The 23,789-nt window shown below is 43.0% G+C and overlaps 1 protein-coding gene across 1 annotated transcript in view; it reads right to left on the bottom strand.

The window, feature by feature from the left end:
• CTNNBL1 (catenin beta like 1) overlaps positions 1-23,789 on the bottom strand; it is an 88,449-nt gene that overhangs the window by 48,776 nt on the left and 15,884 nt on the right. Inside the window, exons 2-6 of the mRNA XM_082272537.1 lie at positions 12,520-12,687; positions 5,891-5,997; positions 5,662-5,803; positions 3,880-3,975; positions 3,687-3,780 (exon numbers count right to left, since the gene is read on the bottom strand). Coding sequence (XP_082128663.1) covers positions 3,687-3,780; positions 3,880-3,975; positions 5,662-5,803; positions 5,891-5,997; positions 12,520-12,687 — 607 coding nt within the window. The remainder of the gene's footprint in view (positions 1-3,686; positions 3,781-3,879; positions 3,976-5,661; positions 5,804-5,890; positions 5,998-12,519; positions 12,688-23,789) is intronic.

Genomic DNA, 23,789 nt, shown 5'->3' with positions numbered 1-23,789 from the left:
GAGCATGCGCAATTTTGAAGCATGACATGTTGGGTATCTAATTACTCGGCGTAACATTATCTTTCACATTATGGAAAAAAATTGGGCTAAATTTACTGTTTTCTTATTTTTTAGTTCAGAAAAGTGAAAAAAAAATCGCATTTGGAAGACTGCTGCGCAAATATGGTGTGATAAAAAATATTGCAACGATCTCCATTTTATTCTCTAGGGTCTCTGCTAAAAAAATATATATAATGTTTGGGGGTTCCAAGTAGTTTCCTAGCAAAAAAAATTATTTTAGCTTGTAAACACCAAGTGTCAAAAATAGGCCCAGTCTTAAAGTGGATAAATGGACAACTTTGTGTAAAGCGCTACTTGGATGTTAGGCCTATGTATGTGGCCAGGCTGTGAAAAAGTGTTACACATGTGGTATCGCCATACTCAGGAGGAATAGCAGAATGTATTTTGGGGTGCAATTTTTGCTATGTACATGCTATGTGTTAGAAATATTGCATAAATGGACAGCTTTGTGTAAAAGAAATGTGTTTTCATTTTCTTTCCACATTTTCCAAAAACTTGTGGAAAAAAAAATGACATATTCAAAAGACTCATTATGCCTCAAAAATTATACGTTGGGCTGTTTGCTTTCCAAAATGGGGTCATTTTATGGGGGTTTCCATTGTCCTGGTGCTCCAGGGCCTTCAAAAGTGCGATAGGTTGTCAGGAAATTATATGTGTAATTTGTGCTCCTAGAATGCCGGACGGTACTACTTGGATGTTAGGCCTCTGTATGTGGCCAGGCTGTGAAAAAGTCTCACACATGTGGTATCGCCATACTCAGGAGTAGTAGAATGTGTTTTGGGGTGTAGTTGCAAGTATACATGTGCTGTGTGAGAAATAACCTGTTAATACGGCAATTTGTAAAAAAAAAAAAAAAAAAAATTATCTTCATTTTGCAAAGCATTGCGGGAAAAAATTACAACTTCAAAAAACTCACCATGCCCCTTATTAAATACCTTGGAATGTCTACTTTCCAAAAAGGGGTCATTTGGGGGGTATTTGTACTTTCCTGACTTTTTAGTGTCTCAAGAATTGAGATAGGCCTTCAGTACATCAGGTGTGATCAATTTTCAATGATTCGCACCATAGCTTGTGGAATCTATAACTTTCACAAAGACCAAATAATATACACTTACTTGGGTTATTTTTACCAAAGATAAGTAGCAGTATAAATTTTGGCCAAAATTTGTGAAGAAAAATGACTAATTTGCAAAATTTTATTACAGAAACAAAGAAAAATGCGTTTTTTCACGATATTTTCAGTCTTTTTATTTATAGCACAAAAAATAAAAAAACCCAGTATTGATCAAATACCATCAAAAGAAAGCTCTATTTGTGTGAAAAAAAGGACACAATTTTTGTATGGGTACAGTGTTGCATGACTGAGTAATTCTCAGTCAAAGTGTGAGAGCACTGAAAGCTGAAAATCGGTCTGGGCAGGAAGGGGGTGAAAGTGCACTGTAGGCAAGTGGTTAAATAGTCAGAGAGGAATAGGGTACACGTGGCACAAAACCGAAAACCCCTTGGTTTGTTTCAGCGGGAAGAACACTTACGGTCAAAATGGAACGTGTGTGTTTGTAAGGAGGAGGGGGAAGCTATGGGGCTGTGTGTTTTAATTAATGTACAAAGTGTAGAGATAGACACAACTGTAGTCCCTGCATGCAAGGGTGGTTCTAAAGGATGCAGCATTAGAAAAGAGCCACCGTGATAAACAAACCTGGAGCAATGGTCATGGCATCAGCTTAAACTTGAACACAGACAAGGGTTAAAAGTTAAAGCAGCTTCATACTCTGTAAAGCTCCGTTTACATCTAGTGTACTAGACTAAGCTCTGTTTACAGCTAGATGCTTTTTGCACACAATTTGAGTAACACCATAGGGCAGCCAATTTATTTGAATGAGCTGCTCTACGTGTGACAGACACACCAAAATAAGCTCCTGCATCTTTTTTGGGCATAGAAAACAAAGGATAAAAAGGGCAAAAGGTTTACACTGTACATATTACAGACATGTCATACAGATGAACTGGATGGATTGGTGTCATTATTCAACCTTACCAACTAGGTAACATGCAAAGCACTGCTAGTGCTATCTGGCAGTTCAAATGTATCCAGTCCTGATAAAGATCCTATGTGCTGATGATGTAATATGGATCAATGCACATATTCAGCAGCACACCATGGATCTTCAAATGTAGTCCAAAGCTTTTTGCTGCAGAACGATTACATCACTAAAGAGCAAGTGCAATGTTTTGGAGCCGTGCAGGGCCCCTTTGTCAGGCATGTGATCATCACATAGGTGATGTGATGTCAGCGCATGTCCTACAAAGGGGGTCCTGCGCGGCTCCAAAACATTGCACTTGTTTTTTTGTGATGTGATCGTTCTGAAATAAAACCTTTGGACTACATTTGAAGATCCATGGTGTGCTGGTGAATATATGCATTGATTCGTGTTGAATCTAGTATTCAGCTGGTAGTCACTACAACACCCATTACTGATGAGCTGTGTGATCCAGGAAAATATGCAATGGGAATATAGACAAATATTGTGGATCAATTCACATGAATCAGAATATGTCAACATTACCAAAATCGCATTATAATTTTGGAATAACTTAAAATAAAAAAATGCTATCCCTCCTAAGCTAGATAGCCTAAAAATCTTGATTTCTGTTCTACCCATTATTATAAATACATCAGAAGGATGCAATGGAAGTTAAAAGTAGAATCTGCATATATCAAGAGCAAATATGCCTGCCCCAGCATATAGGGGTATTTACTAAACTATTTGTAGAAGCCATTTGTTATACATTAAAACGTTTGTTATCCTGAAAAAAAGGAAAATAAAAAAAGGGATCCTGTTCCTTTAAAGCATGCTTATGCAGCACAGTGCTTGTGCTGTGTAATTTGGCCCCTTGTATCACCTGAAATACCTGGCTGATCCTGCCCTCCCCCTTGTAAAACTGACCATGTTTTACTACGTCTGCTGAGCCCCGACATCGTGGTCAGTTTACGTGGCTCTGTCATCCGCAGCTCTCCTCTCTGCTCTCCCCACTCTCCTCCCTGCCTGTCAGCTAGTGACAGTGTCCACCCCTCCACTCCTGCGGCTAAAATAACATTTACATTTTTATATAATCCTCTCCATTTCCTAACCCTGTGTGCCCGTGTGTGCGTTTTATTAAAAAACTGACGTCTATACCCGATTTCAGAGCGGCGCTCACGTGACCGGCTTCCTCTCTCCTCTCAACTGAAAGTCAGCGGGGGAGTCTCGGCCCGCTGAAGCTATCAGAAGGGGAGAGGAAAGAGGCAGCCAGTCACGTGAGCACCGCTCTGAAATCAGGTATAAATGGCTTTTTTTTTTTTATAAAAACGCACACACAGGGGAACACAGGATTAGAAAACAGAGAAGATTATATAAAAAGTATATAGCGGCTTAACAACCACTTAAACACACACTGAGTCTTTTTAAACAAAGCTTAACTCTTTCATGCATTATATTAACTATTAACAAGATGACCAATCGCCTTTTAGCATCACTGCATTATTGATAAAGTAAACAATCTTATCAGTGCATTTAAATGTATTAAAACCCTTGGTTTTTATGGATAATTATTGCCCTTTACTGTTCTAGAATTAAAACAGGTCATACCTAGAGTGTTGTGTACACCATCTGCTTCTTCCTTCACAGACTCATCCAGCCGCTCTAGATTCTGCACCAAGAGGGCAATCACCTGCCCCTCCACCTAACACAGGACCAGAAAAGGCAGTGAAGTGACACATAGGATTGCCATAAAAATCAACTTTATGAAATAAAGGGTTTTAAAAAGTTAACCGTTACTCACCAAAGCATCTATAAGGACCTGAGCTCCTTCCTCACTCTCATGTAAAGTATCAATGTCAGTCAGCTCTTGCAGCAGGTCAACCACAGCGATACATACATGTGACATGCTAAGGATAACAACTTGTAATAATATAAAAAGGCAAAAAAAAGGTTTGTGCACCCTGTTATGAACTATCATTGTGTCAATTTAAACTGAAGTTATACCTCAACAACTTTCCCCAGGATCCTGCCAGGTTGATGTCACCCTCACCTAGGTACTGTAGGCAGAAGCCTCGGGCAAGGAAAGTATATTAGGTTTTTCCCTTTATGTTTTTTTTTTTTCATATATACATCTCTGGGCAATATTTAAAGGTGGTGTAGGGCAGTGGTCTCCAAACTGCAGCCCTTTGTGCAATATTTCATCCTCTGACACCAACATTGGGGCATAACTCCCCACACTGATAACAATGAAGGGGCAGAGTTCCTTCCAATGCACCAACAATGGGGTAAAGTTCCTGCCAATGATGGGGAATGATTCTTCCCACTAAATGACACCAAAGATGGGGCATTGTTTACTCCCCACTGATACCGAGGCATTTTCTAGTTTCAATGGCCGCAGTCCGGCAACCCTAAAGTCTGAAAGACCTTAAACCGGCCCTTTGTTTAGAAAGTTTGGAGACTCCTGGTGTAGGGGCTCACTCAATACATTACTTATGTCTTGTGGCCATTCAGAATGTAAAAAAGTGTCTGCAAGTATATTGTAAATGTCTTGAGGTGCCCTCTAGGGAGCCCAGTTACTAAACCCATCTACATAGGTCTATATTAGCTCTGACGTTGAGCTCTGTCTCATAACCTACTATAACTAAAAGTTCTCTCTTGTGGTCAACAACCCAATACCAGAGCATCTACTGGCTAAGGCTCTTGAATGGATTATTGACTGGCAGGGGCAAGGCTAAGCTCCAGGCCAAAGTTGATGTCAAAGGCCTATGATGACAGTGTGCACAGGATTAGGAAAAATGCACCAGAAGCGGTTTGAAGGATTTAAAAATGTACTTGCATATCTTTTGGTTCCTGCTTTTCAGTCAAATGCTTTATAACTGTTAAAAGTGGTTTTAAAGGTTCAAGGAATGTTGTTACTTTAATGCAATCTTTGCATTAAGGTAAAAAAAAAACCTGTGCCACAGGATCCCCCCCAGTCTCTCGCTTATACCTAACCTGAGCCCGATCTTGATGCAGTGCTGTGCACTAAAGCATCAGCTCTCCCTCCTTACAGGACAAATTGATAGCAGCGTAAGCAACCACCTCCTACTGCGGTCAATTAAATCCTGTGATGAGGGGGCGGGGCTCTAGACAAGTCTATATAGATGCAGACAGTATGGCTCGGGGTCTAGCCTGCATGAGTGCCCCTCCCAGGAAGTCGCTTCCTAGGGAGGCACTAGCCAAAGAGGAGTCGTCTGGAGCACTGGTGGGGGACCCCAGAAAAGGAGGATTGGGCTGCTCGGAGCCAAAATATAGCACAGAGCAGGTAGGTATAACACCTTTATTAAAAAAATAAATAAATAAAATAAAAGGTTTACAATCACAATAACGATGACTTCAACTGGTATCCCTTATTTATGTGTGTTATGTCTTTTGACAATAAATACATGTGCCAAAGTCAGGACAATACTATAATAAAGTGTGACAGACCAATGCTACCAATATACACAAGCGCCATCCCTGAAAATCTTGATATCTATTAACATATCTCTTCTACATGCTCCCTTGTCACCCTGGTTTCACTCAAATGTTTCACAGAAAGGATATCAGAATTTTCATGTCCCAGCAGGCCAAGCAAAGACTGCACTGCATTAAGTTCGACTAGAAGATGATACAGGTCTGGTATAGTGGCGATGACATGCATTTCTTGTATAATGTCGTTCAGGTCCAGCTCTGACTCCATGAACCTAAAATCAGGGAGATGAAGTCAATATTGTGCACAGTCGTACAGAAAAACAAGACAAACTTCACCAAGTAGAAAGAGACATCCTTACTTCTCAGGATTGTCAGGGAATTTAATACGCAACTCCTGGTTCTTGTAAGATCGCTTCTCAAAAGCTAGAATCATCTTCTTTACTGCACCTTCATCCATTGTTTCCACCTAATCAAAAAAAACAGATCATGTAGCTGTGGTGTTACAAAAGATGTTTAGGCAAGGCGGAAATAAGGTGCAGGACCTTTTCAGCATGTTTTATCTGTGTTCACATCGCATACTAGCTCATTATGAAACACCTTAGAACGAAGCCCCGACACAGACCCCCGGACACCGCTGTGGGAGAGGACATGATCCCTCGGCGTCTCTTCCGGGTTCGGCGGCTACGGCGCTGTGATTGGCCGGAGCCGCGATGACGTCACTCCCGCACATGCGCACGGGAGTGATTTTCCGGCAAGGAACTCTGAAGGTCCGCCGGACCTTCAGAGCGCATGCGCCGCTCGCGTAGGCGGCTGCATGCAGCGCAAATATCTCATAAACCGTGCCGGTTTAGGAGATATTAATTGTACCTACAGGTAAGCCTTATTATAGGCCTACCTGTAGTTAAAAAAAAAAAAAAAATCACAAAAAGCGGGATACTACCGCTTTAAAATCTGGCCTGTTAGTGGGCCCCGAGGATCGGAGTTGAGGACCACTGCTATAGAGAACATCTAGAAATGTTGCATCTAAGCAGTACCATGAAAAGAATACTTTAATCAGGTAAATATAAAATACAAAACAAATGGCAACCACTCCAACCTATAACTGGCCTTTACAGCAATGCAGCACATGGAAACGTGACTCATGTCAAAAAGCAAACTAATCCACAGACTCCTATACAAACATAGAGGCTGCCCCCACAAGTTCAACAAAATCTGGGATAGATGGGTACAATGTCCTGACACAAATCTATAGCATTATTTGAGTATGCTCCTTACTCACCGGGCGATATTACCCATTGTCCATGCATGTTACTGCATGCTGTTTGGCTGTTTATTCTTTATACTTGTACAGTTACTGTTTCAATTACCTTTTTTGCAGTCTTTGAAAAACTTTTTATTTTTGTATTGTACCAAACTTTAATAAAACTCACTGTTTAAAAAAAAAAAAAAAAAAAAAAAGCAAAATGAATTCCCAGCTCACTTAGTGCCGGTTCACACTAGGGCGACCCATAGGGTAGGGAAGCTGCGGACCCGTTCTAATAGGAGCGACACAAGTCGCTCCGACCTAGAAAAAGGGTCCGGAGCTTCTTTGGGGCGACCAGGAGGCGACCGCCATAGACTTCAATGTTATGGAGTCCGTGGCGGCCGCTCCGAGGCCTCCGCGTCGCTGCAGTGTGAACCGGCACTTACTAGCCAGCATGCAACAAAACAAATTGATCCTGTCTAAAATGTTGACATTCAAACCCAGGGGTTTTGTTTGCACACATAATACATGTGCAAGCTGTAGCGGCCACATCACGGCACCCCAATGTACTGCAGTCCTAAATCTATAATTTTGAGAATCTCCCGAGTTGGAGCGCATAAATAATAAATGATAGCTTAAAGGCAGATATGCCTGGAGGGAGCCCACCTCTACTTAAATGTACAAAAATGGACTGGACAGTCAGCAATAGCGCATTGACAGCAATGGTATCCAGTCCCCTCGCCAATTACTAGAGCTGCGCAATTCTGGATAAAATGAGAATCACAATTTTTTTGCTTAAAATAAAGATTCTCGGCGTATCATCCTTCACATTATACAAAAAAAACTGGGCTAACCTTACTGAAGTGTATTTTTTCCAAAGAAATTGAGTTTGAAAGACTGCTGCGCAAATACAGTGGGACATATAAATCTTAGTACCCAGTTGCAATATTTAAAGTAAAGTTTATCCAGGGAATATCCGTTTGCCTCTTGGGGGATCTGGGAGGAATTTTTTCCCCTGCTGTAGCAAATTGGATCAGGTTTAGCTGGGGGTTGGTTTTCGCCTTCCTCTGGATCAACTGCGGGTATAGGGTTGTGTATATGGGATTGTTTGGTTGTGTTTTTTTTTTTTTTTGTAGTATAAAAATTCTCCTGCGCTCGAGTATAACATAGGCCGGAGGGAAGAGAGATACTTCAAACTTGAGTGGACAAGCTTGTGGTCTTGCTGCCCCTTCAGCAGCAGCAACTCTTTTTTGGCTCTGAGGAAGGTGGTTCGCCCCTGAAACACGTCAGCCTAGACACAGCAGCCCCATGCGGCACACTGTATACCATTCAGCACAGTGCGGTTCCTTGGCTACCTTGGAGACTATATGTGTATTATGTTGATGTGTGGTTATACACACCTGCTTTGTGAGTATAATATATACTTAACATTTTTAATAAAAATTTTAGTGGTAACGCACTAGGTCGGTGCGCCCTCTTTTGTTGTCTCCTAGGTGTTTTTTTTTTTTTTTTTAATAAATATATAAATAAATAAAATGATTGGGGGTTCCAAGCACATTTCTAGTAAAAAAAATACTGTTTTTAACTCGTAAGCAACAAGTGTCAGAAAAATGGGATTTTTGACTTACCATAAAATCCTTTTTCTCTGATGTTAATTGACAGATACAGCTCCTGATTCTTAACCATTGGGTTTTACTGCCCCCTACAGGAGTAGGACAGGACACTAGGCAGGAAAAAGCTTGACTACGCCTATGGGCAGTCCCAGGGGGTATACTCCCTCTCTCTGCTCTAGGCACTCAGTTTTGTTACAAGCAGTGTCAGAAGAAAGCCAACTCCACAGAGGGGTGGGTGCTGTGTCCGCCAATGAACATCAGAGAAATTGATTTTACGATAAGTCACAAACCCCATTTTCTCTTTCGTTGATTAAAAAGGACACAGCTCCTGATTCTTTTTAACCATTAGGATGTCACAAGGCCGTGTTAAACATGAGGGGTGGGAAAAAATCTGAAAAAAATTCCCACGGCTAACCATAGCCAACCAGGTAACAGAGCTCACCCATAAACTGGAGCTCACCTGAAAAACAAAAAACACCCTCAAAGAGGACCAGGTCCTCTAAACAGCAGCCAACAAAAGCTAGCGGCCAAAAGAAGCATCCGCAGATGCCAACACAACCACTTTACAAAAAACTGTAAAAGTGTGCACCGATGACCAGGTGGCCGCCATGTAAAACCTGCATCACTGACGCTTGAAGACGGAAAGCCCGCAAGACACTTAAGTACCCTAGTAGAGTGCGCCTAAACAGGGAAAGGAAGAACCTAGAACCTTCCTAAAAAGACTCCATAGCCGCCAGGTACACCCCAATTGCCCTGGCCACATTCAAGACATGCAAGGCAATTTCCTTCTGATGTTGAGGCCTGGGACACAGGGAAGGCAACAGAATGTCTTCATTCAAATGGCAATCAGACACCACATTAGGAAGGAATGACAGACAGAGGCAAAGCACCACCTTATCCTTGTGAAGCACCATAAGGTGGATAGGATAACGCCGTCAGTTCCGACACCCTGCATGCAGCGGTGATAGCCACCAAAGAAGGCCACCTGTGTAAGCAGGGAAACCTCCCGAATATTTCCAAAGGGAAGCGTCAGTAGAGCTGAAAGCACCACATTAAGATTCAAGGGCATAAACGGAGTCCGCACTGAAGGAAACAAATGTCAGACACCCTAAAGAAAAAAGGTACGCACCAGGCAGAGTGTGGCCAAAGGTTATTGGAAAAAGACCACCAAAACCCCATACCTGGCCAATTTTTGTTCAACCCCCCGTTGAAGGAATATTAAGATCCGATTCACCGAGAATGAGCGAGGATGAACCCCTCACGCCACGCAACTAACATCTTCCACGTACAACGATAGATCTTCCTAGAGGCAGATTTCCTAGTTTTTAACAGTGTAGGAAATCACCAATTCAACCAACCCCCCCCCCCTCTCTTCAGGACCTGCTTTCAACAGCCAAGTCGTTAAAACCAGTGACTGTAAAGGAGGATGGAAGATTAGTCCTTGGGACAGCAAATCCTCCCTGAGAGGAAGTCCCCAAGCAGTGTCGGCGACCAGCCGTACCAGATCGGCGAGGCCAGTCTGGAGTCACTACAATGGCCGGAATCTCTTCTGCCTGAATCCTGCACAGGAGTCGTGGCAGAAGTTTGAGAGGGCTGGAATGAATCAGTGAGCCCACCTTAGAATGCCGGCTACTTGATGAGCCCCCAGGACACTTCTTTTGCCCCCTTGGTGATGGACATATACCACGGCCATGGCATTGTCCAAATTAATTTGTACCGGACACCCCTAAAGACGATTGTCCAATGTGCCAGACAAAGTCTGATCGCTCGGACTTCCAGTACACTAATCGGCAGTCTGGGCTCTGCTAGAGTCCAGACCCCCTGTGCATGTCTGTGCGTGCTGAGGACACCTCCCCATCCGGACAGGCTGGCATCCGTGGAGACAACTGTCCAGTACAGGAGGAGAAGGCTTTTCCCTGTTGAAGTGCCAGAGAGTGAAGCCACCTCTAGAGACCGTGGATCCCTGACCCATTTCAGCAGAATCTCTTTAGCAGAGATCTAGTGTGGAACTGTTCAAACAGACCGCCACGAGGGTGGACGCCATCAGTCCCGGGACGCGCATGCAGAGTCCAGAGTCAGACCCAGATAGGCCATTTTTGTGGACAGAACCAAAAGTAGACTCCTGAATGTTCAGGATCCCACCAAACTCTCTCAGAGTTCGCAGAGCAACCTCAGGTAGTCCATCAGAGCAGTCGGAGACTCCGCTCGCAGAAGATGATCATCCAGGTGCCCCAGTACCGTTATTTTGTGACAATGTTGTCAAGGTAAGAGGAACACCCTCACCCCTTTGGAGGGCCTGTGGGTGCCAAAAGGAACCGGTGCCTCAGACGCGGCATGAGCCACAACTTCCATTTTTAAAGTTTCACGCACTGACACAAACAGTGCATCCACCAGAGCCTATTTAAGCGCGGCTAGAGAAGCAGAGGAATCATCCTCACTATCCGAGCACCAAGAGTGCGTGGATGCAGACCCAGTTGTTTTGCTATATACTGAGCCCACCTTGAAAACATAATCAAGGGAGGCTGCCGACTGCGATCCTGCAAAGGGGACGCTGGCCAAGGGTCCACAAATGGACCACCTATTGGACCCGCAAAAAACAAGGGGGGGGGGGTCACCCCCCGAGCCCTCCATAGAGGACATAATAGGACATAGCCCCCTTAAAAGAGGGCCACCCGCTGTGAAGCTGAAGTGCATAAAGGGTACCCTCGCTAAAACAAAGCAGGTGCCCCACACAATGGCGGCAAGACTATCATTAAACATGAAGCGCCCCCACAGCGCCACTCGGTCAAAGGGAGGTGCCCAGCTGACCATATGGCCCAGAAGGCCTCAAGCCACATGCCTCAATGTTTGTGAGGGCCCAGCTGCAATTGCACAGAACCTCAGCCCGGCAGATGCCCAAAGTGGGGACTTCAGCTACACGCACTGGGGCCGCCACCCAATGGCGGCTCCCATCTTGGCCGCATGACCGAGTAGGTCGCAGCCTAAATTCTTGAGGGCGCCTGGCCGCCAGGACGCAAGCCCCAGCGGAGCCGACCACCCATGGCAGCGGAGGGGAAGGTGGATGCCCAAACAGGAGGCAGTGGCTTCCATTTACAGACCAAAGTTTATCCCTTTGAACTAAAAGAACAAAATGATTCAATGTTTCTCAGCGCTGAGCAATGATGTGATAAACTTTGCCGGCTGTTTTTCTTTCTTTGACAGCTGTGAGCACGAAATGGCTCTGCGCTGTCTGTTACATGAATCGTGAAAATGCCGGATCAGGATCGTGAGGGGGGTTGAATCGAGATTGCGATTTTTTAACGAATAAGCGTGCAGCTACAGACAGGAATCGGATTGCATGTGTGTGAATACCCATGCGATCCGATTTCAGTGCAGACCAAAAAAAGGGTCTTGCACTATTTTGGTCCGAATGCAATGCAAATTCAGCCATAGAAACTGTATGTCTAAATTTGCATCGCACAGACATCACAGGTGATGTGCACAGCCACGCAGTGCGAATCACATGTGATGTCGGTCATCACAATAGTGTGAACCCAGCCTTAAAGCAAAACTAAAGTTTCCAATTAAAAAAAACTGAGCAGGCAGACTCTTTATTGCATGCCAACATCCTTCTTTAGAATTTACACGTGTGCAGCTGAGTTTTCATTCAGACAGACTCTGTGTGCTGCGATGACGGAAGTCTTGCATATGAACAGATAGGACGTCATTCCACCCCGGAAGCCCAGCATGTGGAAGAAGCTGAGTTGAAGATGCCAGCAAGAGACCCCAGACCGTTAAAAGAGAGGCAATTGCAAACTTTGCTTTGAAGGTCTATTTATAAGGTCGTGAATGTGACTTTCACCAAATATTCTCTGGTGGTGAATCACTGTCATTTACCACACATACACCTGTTGCTAAATTGTCAGAATTACTGCTTTTTAAAGATGCCCCCTATTAATTAATTTTACAGCCAGCCTGCTTTTCCTAAGCAGTGTGATCACCTATAAACTAGGAAGGTTTGGGAAGCAGGGAACATGGAGAATAACATACATTTTTCCATAAAGCCGGACACCTGCTGAAATGTTATTTTTACACATTTCCTAATGGGATTCTGGGACTTTTCCAGCTCTGGTTAACTGGTAGCAACACATACCTCATCATCTTCAGCATTAGGTGCTCCATCAGCTATATCTAGTGCTTTATCGTCTTCCTGTGTGCCTCTTTCTTCATCACGGTGCCAGTTCCGGCCTCCTCTCTCTTTCCTCTGAGCTTTACCCTCCTCAGGGTCATCGTCCCTCGTTCGTTTAGTACCCCTGTCCGGCTGCAATGAGCACAGAAGAATGTAAAAGTTAGGGTGAAAATACCATAAGGTCTGAAATCAATGACTTGTACAGTAAGGCCATATACATTAGGGCCATATCATACTTGGAGACCAATTAAAAAAACATTGGATAACTAATAACCAGCTTAAAAAAACATTACACTAGAACAAAGCAAAACCCCCAATATCTTATCATGTGAAATAGTAAGGTTCTAGGTTTAGTAAGGTCAAGGTTTCCGTATACAAGCTTCAACTCTGAATCTGAATGGACACAGGGAGCTCCGACTCGACCCAGTTGCCACCCACAGCAAGCTGCTTGCTGTGGGGGCACTGAAAAGGAGGGAGGGACCAGGATCACAGAAGAGGGGCCCAAGGGGGCTGCTCTGTGCAAATCCACTGCAACAGAGGAGGTAAGTATAACAGTTTGATATTTTTATAGGGAAAAAAAAAAAAAAAACACGAGACTTTACAATCACTTTAAATATCATTGATGCAAGAGTAACTTTATTACGTGCGGAATACATTTTTACAATCTTACACTATGTGGAGCATTTTATGTTTTGGGGAACTCCAATGAGAGAACTTATTAGGAAGAGTGGTGGGCCAATGGTGAAAAGTCTCTGGAATCGCTAAAGGCCCTGGCAGGGCATATAACCACAAGCGCTAGTGACCTTCTGTAGTGGTGAGGTCCATGTGAGCTGGTAAGCGAGCTTTTCAGCCTTTAGTGGCAGTATTGATGCACAGATCACGTGTCAAGGTGGTGGAGATATACACCAGGAATAATTATCACATTACTTGTGGACATTTTATTTTTCTTTATTAGCGCAACTCTGCATAGAGATCTATATATATATATATATATATATATATATATATATATGTGTAATATATATCTGCTACTCCTATCAGAAACAGGCACTAGGCAGGAAAATAGCTTAACCACCCCTATGGGGGGCTGTCCCTGCAGGCATAACCCCACACACCCTGCTTGGGGAAAGTTGGCCACTGCATGCTGATTTATTGCTCATACACAGCAACCCCAAAAGCAACCCCAATACAATACAATTTCAAAACACAATTCTTGCTAACAAAAAAACTACAACTAGTGAAGATCCTGAAAATTGTTCACTTTAACCACTTCTGGACCAAAAGGATTTGCCCCCTTAATGACCAGGCCATTTTTTGCAATTCGGCACTGCGTTACTTTAAACAGACAATTGCGCAGTCGTGCGACGCTGTACCTAAATAAAATTGATGTTCTTTTTTCCCCACAAACAGAGCTTTCTTTTGGAGGCATTTGATCACCTGTGCGATTTTTATTTTTTACGCTATAATCAAAAAAAGAGCGACAATTGTAAAAATAAAAACAATATTTATTACATTCTGCTTTATAACATTCCCAAAAAAAAAAAATTTAAAAAAAATCAAAATTTTTTCATCCTTTTAGGCCAATTTGTATTCTGCAACATATTTTTTGGTAAAAAATCCCAATAAGCGTATTTTGTTTGGTTTGTGCAAAAGTTATCGTATCTACAAACTAGGGGAAAGATTTATGTCATATATATATTTTTTTTTTTTTACTAGTAATGGCGGCGATCTGCGATTTTTAGCGGTACGGCGACATTGCGGCGGACAGAACGGATCCCTAACTGACATTTTTGACACTTTTGGGGGGACCAGTGACATTACTACAGTAATCAGTGCTAAAAATATGCACGTTACTGTACTAATGACACTGGCAGGGAAGGGGTTAACCCAGGGGCGATCAAAGGATTAAGTGTGAGCCCAGGGGAGTGTTTTCTAACTGTATGGGGGAGTGACTTGTGAAATGAACATATAGACCTGTGATCCTATATAGAAAGATCACAGGTGCACTGTGATCATCTCAGAGAGAACAACGGTCTGCTGTGTTTACAACAGCTGACCGTTGTTCTCTCTCAGCGGGGAGCGATCGCGGGTGCCCGGCAGCAATCACGGCCGCTGGCCCCCATGGATCGGCATTCCCGCTGCCCAGGAGGTACGGCGGTTCGCGCAGCCCAGCCAGCCTGCCGCAGTATATCTGAGGGAGGCAGTCGGAAAGTGGTTAAATGGATGTAGGGCAGGGGAGTCAAACTCAATTTCATCACGGGCTGCATAAGCATCATGGCCACCCTCAAAGGGCCAGTTGTATCTGTAAGACTAGATGTCCAGACCACCCCTCCCCACTTACATCAGAAGTCAAAAGTCCCCTACCATCCCTTACATCACAGTGCACCCCCCTTTACCATGTGCTGCTGCTGGGAATAAACTGGGGGCAGAGCTGGGAAGCAGACATCGCAGGGTCTGGAGGAGGACTAGAGGAGGGCTGGAGTCTGCTGAATGCTCAGACCAGAGGAGGTGGGTGTTGCGGCTGCATAGAGAGGCGCAGGATCTGTAAAAGTTCTGACCTCCTCTCTGCTGCCGACTGCTGGGACAAGGTGGGGGGGGAGGATGGAAGGGGGTGCCGCAGCTGCAGGAGAGGTGCGAGGGCCACATGAAATGGCCTGGAGGGCCGGATTCGGCCCGCCGGCCTTGTGTTTGACACGTGATGTAGGGGAAAGACAACTGTATCCAGGTACAACTTATGAAGGAGGATTGGTTTCATCTCTGTATATCTTCTGAGGCCAGTCACTTCACTAGATAGATAGATAGATAGATAGATAGATAGATAGATAGATAGATAGATAGATAGATAGATAGATAGATAGATAGATAGATAGATAGATAGATAGATAGATAGATAGATAGATAGAAATAAAAGGGTTTACAACCACTTTAAGCTAAAGGCTAGTGGTTGTTATCCTAAAGCCAGCATTACCAGCCACTATATAATCTTTGAGGATGGTTGTACTACAGAACACCTCCTGATAGAAAGCTGCCCCACGCTGCGCAGGCCAGGCAGATAAAAGCCTTTAGTCTGCATCTTAAGTCTGTAATTTAATTTTCAATTTTTCCATCAAGAGTACAAGACAGGGGATTTTACTAATAATTGCCGTTACCCTATAAGACCAGCGCATGCAAATCACATGAGCTTCAGATAAATACATTAAATAATTGTACAGCTGAATACTTCTCTAGAATCTCCGCAAGGGAAATAAAATCAACACAAGTATCTATTTTTGAAACAAGACAAACAAGAGACATCTGCTCGGAGGAGCCGGGAAGGAGAGGCGTTTAATGTTTCCTGCCCAACATAACCTTGCTCAATAAAAAGGTGCGGCAAAGGCAAGCAATCAAAACGTGCGGCTTGGGGGTTACAGAGCAAGGCAGAGCCTTGTTCTGGATGCAAGTGGTAATTTGCCAATTAATAATTCATGCCCCTCGTTAGACATTCACTAATCTTGCCCTGCCAGCTTACACCGATGCTCAGATGAAGTGCTGGGGATTTGGTGGTGTAAGTGGATCCCTTCTGTCCGCTCGTCTCCCCGCGCTGAGGCCAATTTGTGGGCTTTAATTAAAATTATTAATTACCAAGCACGAAAAGACCAAATTTTATCTTCCGAAGACAGCGGGAAGACAGATTTTTTTTTTTGAGACCGTGCAAAACTGATGATATTTCGATGCCCGCGCTTCCAGGTCCATATGCCCTCCTTATGCGTCACTCAGATGCCTCCAACCCACGCTGCCTTGATGAAGTGTCTGCAATAAGCTGCGAAAGGTTAATGTTTCAGCCTGTAATTTCTGTAATCAACCTTCAACTCTTCGCTGCCCCCGGTGAAATCATTAGGTATTAAACAGTTATGAAGCAGGAGAAGGTACAAGGTACAAGACATGATTTGAAAACCAATTTAGAAGCAGTTTGCATACTGATGGGCCCACTACGTGCACAAGGAAAAAGAAAAGAAAAAAAATGTATGCACTAAAAAAAGCTGTTTAATTGCCCTTTTCACACTCACTCTGCTAATGTAAATTATTCAATTTTCTAACATCAGTTTCTCTAGCAGCTTGCTAAAGTAGCAACTGTACTAAAAAATAGAAAATCTGACTCTAAAACACTTCACAAGAGCTGTGAGAAAACAAGAAACTGCAAACTCTTAAAAAGGTAAAGCCGCCAAATTCATGCAATTCAGTCCAAGCAAAAAAGGGGAGGATTTCCCGTCACCAGACCATTCAACATCCACAAACATCTTTCCATAAGTTTATACACCAATCAGCCATAAAACCTTATAACCACTCACAAGTTAAGTGAATAATATATATATATATATATACATATACACACACAGTGCATTGTGAAAGTATTCGGCCCCCTTGGAATTTTCAACCTTTTGCCACATTTCAGGCTTCAAACAAAGATATAAAACTGTAATTTTTTTTGAAGAAACAACAACAAGTGGGACACAATCATGAAGTGGAACAAAATTTATTGGATATTTCAAACTTTAACAAATAAAAAAATCTGAAAAATTGGGCGTGCAAAATTATTCAGCGCCTTTAATTTCAGTGCAGCAAACTCTCTCCAGAAGTTCTGTGAGGATCTCTGAGTGCCGGTTCACACAATATAATGAATGTCTATGCAAGTCGCTCCGAGGTCTCCCCGAAGTAGTACAGGACCCTTTTTTCTAAGTCGGAGCGACTTGTGTTGCTCCTATTAAAACGGGTCCTGTAGCACTGCATGGACCGCGACTTGTCAGGCTGAGTCACGGTAGTGTGAATGGATACTGAAATGATCCAATGTTGACCTAAATGACTAATGATGATAAATAGAATCCACCTGTGTGTAATCACATCTCCGTATAAATGCACCTGCACTGTGATAGTCTCAGAGGTCCGTTTAAAGCTCAGAGAGCATCATGAAGAACAAGGAACACACCAGGCAGGTCCGAGATACTGTTGTGGAGAAGTTTAAAGCCGGATTTGGATACAAAAAGATTTCCCAAGCTTTAAACATCCCAAGGAGCACTGTGCAAGCGATAATATTGAAATGGGAGTATCAGACCACTGCAAATCTACGAAGACCTGGCCATCCCTCTAAACTTTCAGCTCATACAAGGAGAAGACTGATCAGAGATGCAGCCAAGAGGCCCATGATCACTCTGGATGAACTGCAGAGATCTACAGCTGAGGTGGGAGACTCTGTCCATAGGACAACAATCATTCGCATACTGCACAAATCTGGCCTTTATGGAAGAGTGGCAAGAAGAAAGCTATTTCTTAAAGATATCCATAAAAAGTGTTTAAAGTTTGCCACAAGCCACCTGGGAGACACACCAAACATGTGGAAGAAGGTGCTCTGGTCAGATGAAACCAAAATCAAACTTTTTGGCAACAATGCAAAACGTTATGTTTGGCGTAAAAGCAACACAGCTCATCACCCTGAACACACCATCCCCACTGTCAAACATGGTGGTGGCAGCATCATGGTTTGGGCCTGATTTTCTTCAGCAGGGACAGGGAAGATGGTTAAAATTGATGCAAAGATGGATGGAGCCAAATACAGGACCATTCTGGAAGAAAACCTGATGGATTCTGCAAAAGACCTGAGACTGGGACGGAGATTTGTCTTCCAACAAGACAATGATCCAAAACATAAAGCAAAATCTACAATGGAATGGTTCACAAATAAACATATCCAGGTGTTAGAATGGCCAAGAACTGAAAACTGCTGTTCACAAACGCTCTCCATCCAACCTCACTGAGCTCGAGCTGTTTTGCAAGGAGGAATGGGCAAAAATGTCAGTCTCTCGATGTGCAAAACTGATGGAGACAATTATCTAAATAGATAAGGAAGAAATGTATAATATAGTTCAGGCAAGAGATCCCCTCGGTCACGTTCTCCTCTCCCTTTGGGGGTTTTTTTTTTTTTTTTTCTCTCTCTTCCCTTTCTCATCGGGCCAAGATTCAAGTATGAAAATTCTGCATCTGAAAACAGGAGGGTATATGTAAAAAAAAAAAAAAAAAAAAAAAAAAAAAAAATGATCTATTTATCCCCCAAACAGGGGGAAGGTGGGTTGGGTAGGGGAAACTGGAAAATCCTCACCGGTAGTCTCCAACCTCTAACCCCAGAAGGCTTGCGCCCGAGTACTGGTCTAGGACCGCCGGACGCCTATACGCCTATTTTTTCTTTTTTCTCCCTTTTTTTTTTTTTTTTTTTCCTTTTCTCTCTTCCTATTTTTTTTTTTTTTTTTTTTTTTTTTTTTTTTTTTTTCTCCTTTCCACAACATGGACACTATTAAAATATGCTCATTAAATGCTAAGGGATTAAATGTTCCCGAGAAAAGGCGGATGCTATTCTCGGACTTAAAAAGCTCACGTATTGATATCGCTTATATACAGGAAACTCATTTCAAGGAAGTAAAAACACCATTACTTAAAAATAGATTCTACCCATCGATATATCATTCTACCAGCTCGAATAGTAGAACCAGAGGCGTATCTATAATGATCTCTGGACAGGTACCTTGGACATGCTCACAGGTCTGTGCTGATTCGGAGGGAAGATTCCTTTTTCTGAAAGGAAATATTGGAAACATTAAGGTGACTTTAGCCTCAGTATATGCCCCAAATATACAACAAGACGTATTCATGGCGAGATGTCTTGATAAACTCCAAGAATTTCAGGAGGGTCAACTTATCTTCGGAGGAGATCTTAACATGTCCCTGATACCATCAGAGGATTCGTCATCAGGAACCTCCTCCTTACCTCCTAGAATCAGAAAGCGAATTGCGAAACAACTTCACAAGGCACGCTTGATTGATGCATGGCGTTTGTTACACTCTGGGGAGAGGGACTATACTTTTTACTCCCCCCCACATGCATCATATTCACGGATAGATTATTTTCTCATCCCACATTCACAATTACATTCAGTACAGTCGGTAATTATTGGTTCTATTACATGGTCCGATCATGCGCCATTGACACTTACATATACTTTAACAGAAACACCACTTACTAGATCACAGACATGGACATTGAATCTGAGCCTTCTCCAAGAGGTAGCGGTTACCACTGAGGTGGAGAAAGAACTTACACATTATTTTCAAACTAATTTAGATGAGGAAATAAGCCCAGGGGTGACATGGGAAGCCCATAAAGCAGTAATTAGAGGGGTGTTTATTAAACACGGGGCTCGGCTCAAGAGACTTCGTACACAACAAACGACCTTACTCCTACAGACCTTACATGATTTAGAATCACGACATAAACATGCACCTACGGCAGAGTTGCTGAAGGAACTTAATAATATACGTAAACAAATAGTAGATCTTTTACAATATAAAGCTAAAGCAGCATTACAAAGAGGCCGAAGGGTGATGTATGAGTCGGGTGATAAATGCGGGAAAGTGTTGGCTCGAACCTTACGTGACATGCAAACCAAGGCTTATGTCCCGAAGCTTATATCCCCTACGGGTCAGAAAGCTGAACGACCTGAGGACATAGCACGAGACTTTAGGAAATATTACTCGTCACTTTACAACTTGCTTCCGCAGCCCCCTGACTCAGATGATGTGATTAATTACCTCACTAAGTCAGGAATGCCAAGCCTACCAGAGGAGGTGAAAGAGGAGTTATCGGCTACTATCTCCCTGGTGGAGTTACAAACAGCAATTAATAACACTAAAACCGGAAAAGCACCAGGGCCAGATGGGCTGCCGTTACAATATTATAAGATCTTCTTCCCAATCCTCGGTCAACAAATGGCTGATCTGTTCAACAAATTGAGCCCTGACTCCCCATTCCATAGAGACACATTGCGAGCCCATATATCGGTGCTCCCAAAGGAAGGGAAGGACCCTACAACGTGCCCTAGCTATAGACCAATCTCACTACTTAATGTAGATCTGAAACTATTTTCTAAGATTCTTGCCACCAGACTTCAATCCCATTTACCTTCTCTGATACACTTAGATCAGGTGGGCTTTGTACCCACCCGGGAAGCGCGGGATAATACCGTGAAAGCCCTCAACCTTTTACACATAGCCTATGATTCCAAACAAGCATGCACTTTCGTCGGGACAGACGCGGAAAAGGCATTTGATCGGGTCAGTTGGGACTTTATGGCCGCGGTATTACGACATATAGGGGTGGGGGATATGATGAGAAACTGGATATTACAACTATATTCAACCCCATCGGCCCGAGTTAAGGTAAATGGGGTTTTGTCTGAAGGATTTGACATCTCGAACGGTACAAGGCAGGGTTGTCCGTTATCACCCTTATTATTTGTCCTTACCTTAGAACCCTTTCTTTGTACAATTCGAGACAACCCTGATATCAGTGGCATAAAAATCATGGGCACTCAACAGAAAGTCTCTGCATATGCTGATGATATGCTCTTTACTTTAACTAATCCCATCATTTCTTTACCGAATCTACTTCAGGAATTCCGCTTATACGGTGCATTATCTAATTTGAAGATCAATTTGAGTAAGTCTGAAGCGATGGGAGTAGGGATGTCTCAATCCCTTAAAGCACAATTGCATACAAATTTTAACTTAAAGTGGACAGAACGGGCTTTGAAATACCTGGGAACTCTCTTACCTCCTGAGCCTTCCCAGGTGTATATATTAAACTTTCCACCACTTTTGAGTAAAATAAGCAATCAACTATGTAAATGGCATACAGGACTTAGTTCCTGGTTCGGACGCTGTAATATATTAAAAATGAATATTCTCCCGAAAATTCTCTATCTTCTTCAGGCTCTACCCATTTCGATACCTTCTAATTATTTCCGACAGATACAGACAGTGTTCTTGAAGTTTATATGGGCCCAAAGGAGACCAAGACTTCAAAAACAACTACTCTCTCTCCCTAAAAAATATGGAGGCCTGGCGGTCCCAGATCTATTAAAATACTATCATGCGGTACATTTAAGTAGACTTATAGATTGGTGTCGCCACACGGAGACCAAACTTTGGCCCAATATAGAACAGGCGCAATGTGATATACCCTTGAATAGAGCACCGTGGTGTCTTGGCTTTTTGCCTCGAGACATGACACGTCACCCGACAGTGGGAACAACGATTCGGATATGCGCAAAATTTCTTCTTAATCCAGCTTTCTCTACAAGACACTCCCCACTAACGCCAGCCCTGGGGAACCCACAGTTTGCACCGGGATATCAGGATAGATCCTTTCGTAGATTAATAAACATGGGGATCTTCCAAGTTTCTCACTTCTTGATATCGGGAGCATGGGCGCCAGTGGCTACCTTGACCTCTTTAGGAGGGGACTATGGACTAGATAACTGGAAAGCATTCCAACTGAATCATTTTTTACAATCCTTACCCCCCCCTGGGGAATTTGACAGACCACTTACTACCTTTGAGGACATGTGTACACAAACAGGTACGATATCCCATGTACTCTCAAAAATCTACTCTCTTATAGTCACTCCATCATTAGATTATAGACCACCTTATATTGCTGGTTGGGAGAGAGAATTAAACTACAAATTTACATTAAAACAATTACAACATATATTACAATCTGTATTTAAATCCTCTATTTGTACACGGATACAGGAGACAAATTATAAATTGATATCTAGATGGTATTACACACCGGCACGACTACATATAATTTCATCCCAAATATCAGATAGATGTTGGCGGTGTCAGGAGGAAAAGGGGACTCTATTGCACATTTTTTGGAGCTGCTCCAGACTTAAGGGATTTTGGAAACAAATACGGGAGATATCTCAGAAATTCACGGAATATATAATACCTGATGAACCTATTTTTTTTCTTTTCCATGCACCGGAGATATCAGGTAGACAATACAAACATTCTATTATCCGACATTTTTTGGATGCGGCAAAAACTTGTATACCCATAAGATGGCGAGACCCCAATCCACCAACCATTAACATGTGGATGAGTAAGGTAGAGGAAATAAATAAGTTTGAAGATATGATCCTGTCGGCACAAGGGCAACATGAACGATATACAAAAATATGGGCAATGTGGAATCAGTTTGTTGTCTCAGATGAAGGGAGGGCACTTGTCACCGGTCCCTAATGACCATTGTTACACCTTTTCCCGGGCTTAGTTGTAATAAGAAAATAGAGGGAAGCAATGTCGTGAATTAAACAAGAAATGGAACATATTAAGATATGGTGCCGCTTGGAATTGGGGAGGAGATGGGCCATCTGGGGGGGGGGGGGGGGGAGGAAGGAGAGGAGAGGAAGAACTCGAATACATAAGAAATGGTATTTATATAGTACCATAAGGTATAATGGACATAATAGAAATACAAAATGGGCATTTAAGGGAACACAATGAGAAGGGGAAGGAAGAGTTGGAAGAATGGACACAAGGTGGAGTAAAATTAAGCTTAAGGCACTGAGACGGTTGGACACGGGAGGTAGAGAGATAGCACTGGGGAAGAAGAGAATAGCACAACGGGATAAGAGAGATTAGGACCCCCCTGCGGGGGTATGAGATTAACACAGACAGCAGATTGTTTGCACAGAAGGGGGTACATCGGGATTGGCAATTTTTTTTTTCTTTCTTTTTTCTTTTTCACAAGTAGATAATTCTAGGCATTGAGATAACCTGGACACGGGGGGTAGAGACATAGCACCGACAGCACTAATGGAATATGAGGGATTATGACCCTCCTGAGGGGGTATTGGATTGACACGGATGGTAAATTGTTTGCACTGAGGGGGGCACATTGGAACTAGTATAATTTAATATATCACCTAAGTAAAATATGTCCCGAATTCCCTTCCTCCTACCCCCTTCTCCTCCTCCCCGGCCCTTCCTCGTGTTTGCCCCCTATTTTTCTCTCCTTCTCTATGACTATCCCTTAATGTCAGAGAAGGTTAAACTTCGCAACGAGCAGACTGATACTTAAAGTATCAAGTCTGAATACCATACCAAACTGGGAAATGATTTAGGTTCCCAGATAAGTTCCCCCCCCCCCTAAATTATAGGAGGGGGGCACAATTTTTTGGGGAGAGGAGGGGAAACATTTATACTGACTTAGACTGGTTGCCTTATGGCAGTAGTGTATATGAGAGAAGGAATGGAGGAGAAGAGGTGATGACGATCCTCTGTAACATAAGCTAGAAGATAAAAGTTGAATAAACATCTTTTGTGGGTAGAGAGAAGGTGGTCAAGGTCTCCTATGACTA

Source organism: Pelophylax lessonae (assembly GCF_965119305.1).
Source record: "Pelophylax lessonae genome assembly, chromosome: 11".
NCBI lineage: Eukaryota > Metazoa > Chordata > Amphibia > Anura > Ranidae > Pelophylax > Pelophylax lessonae.
Note: the sequence above shows the minus strand (reverse complement) of the source record. Positions and strands in the feature narration are given on the sequence as shown.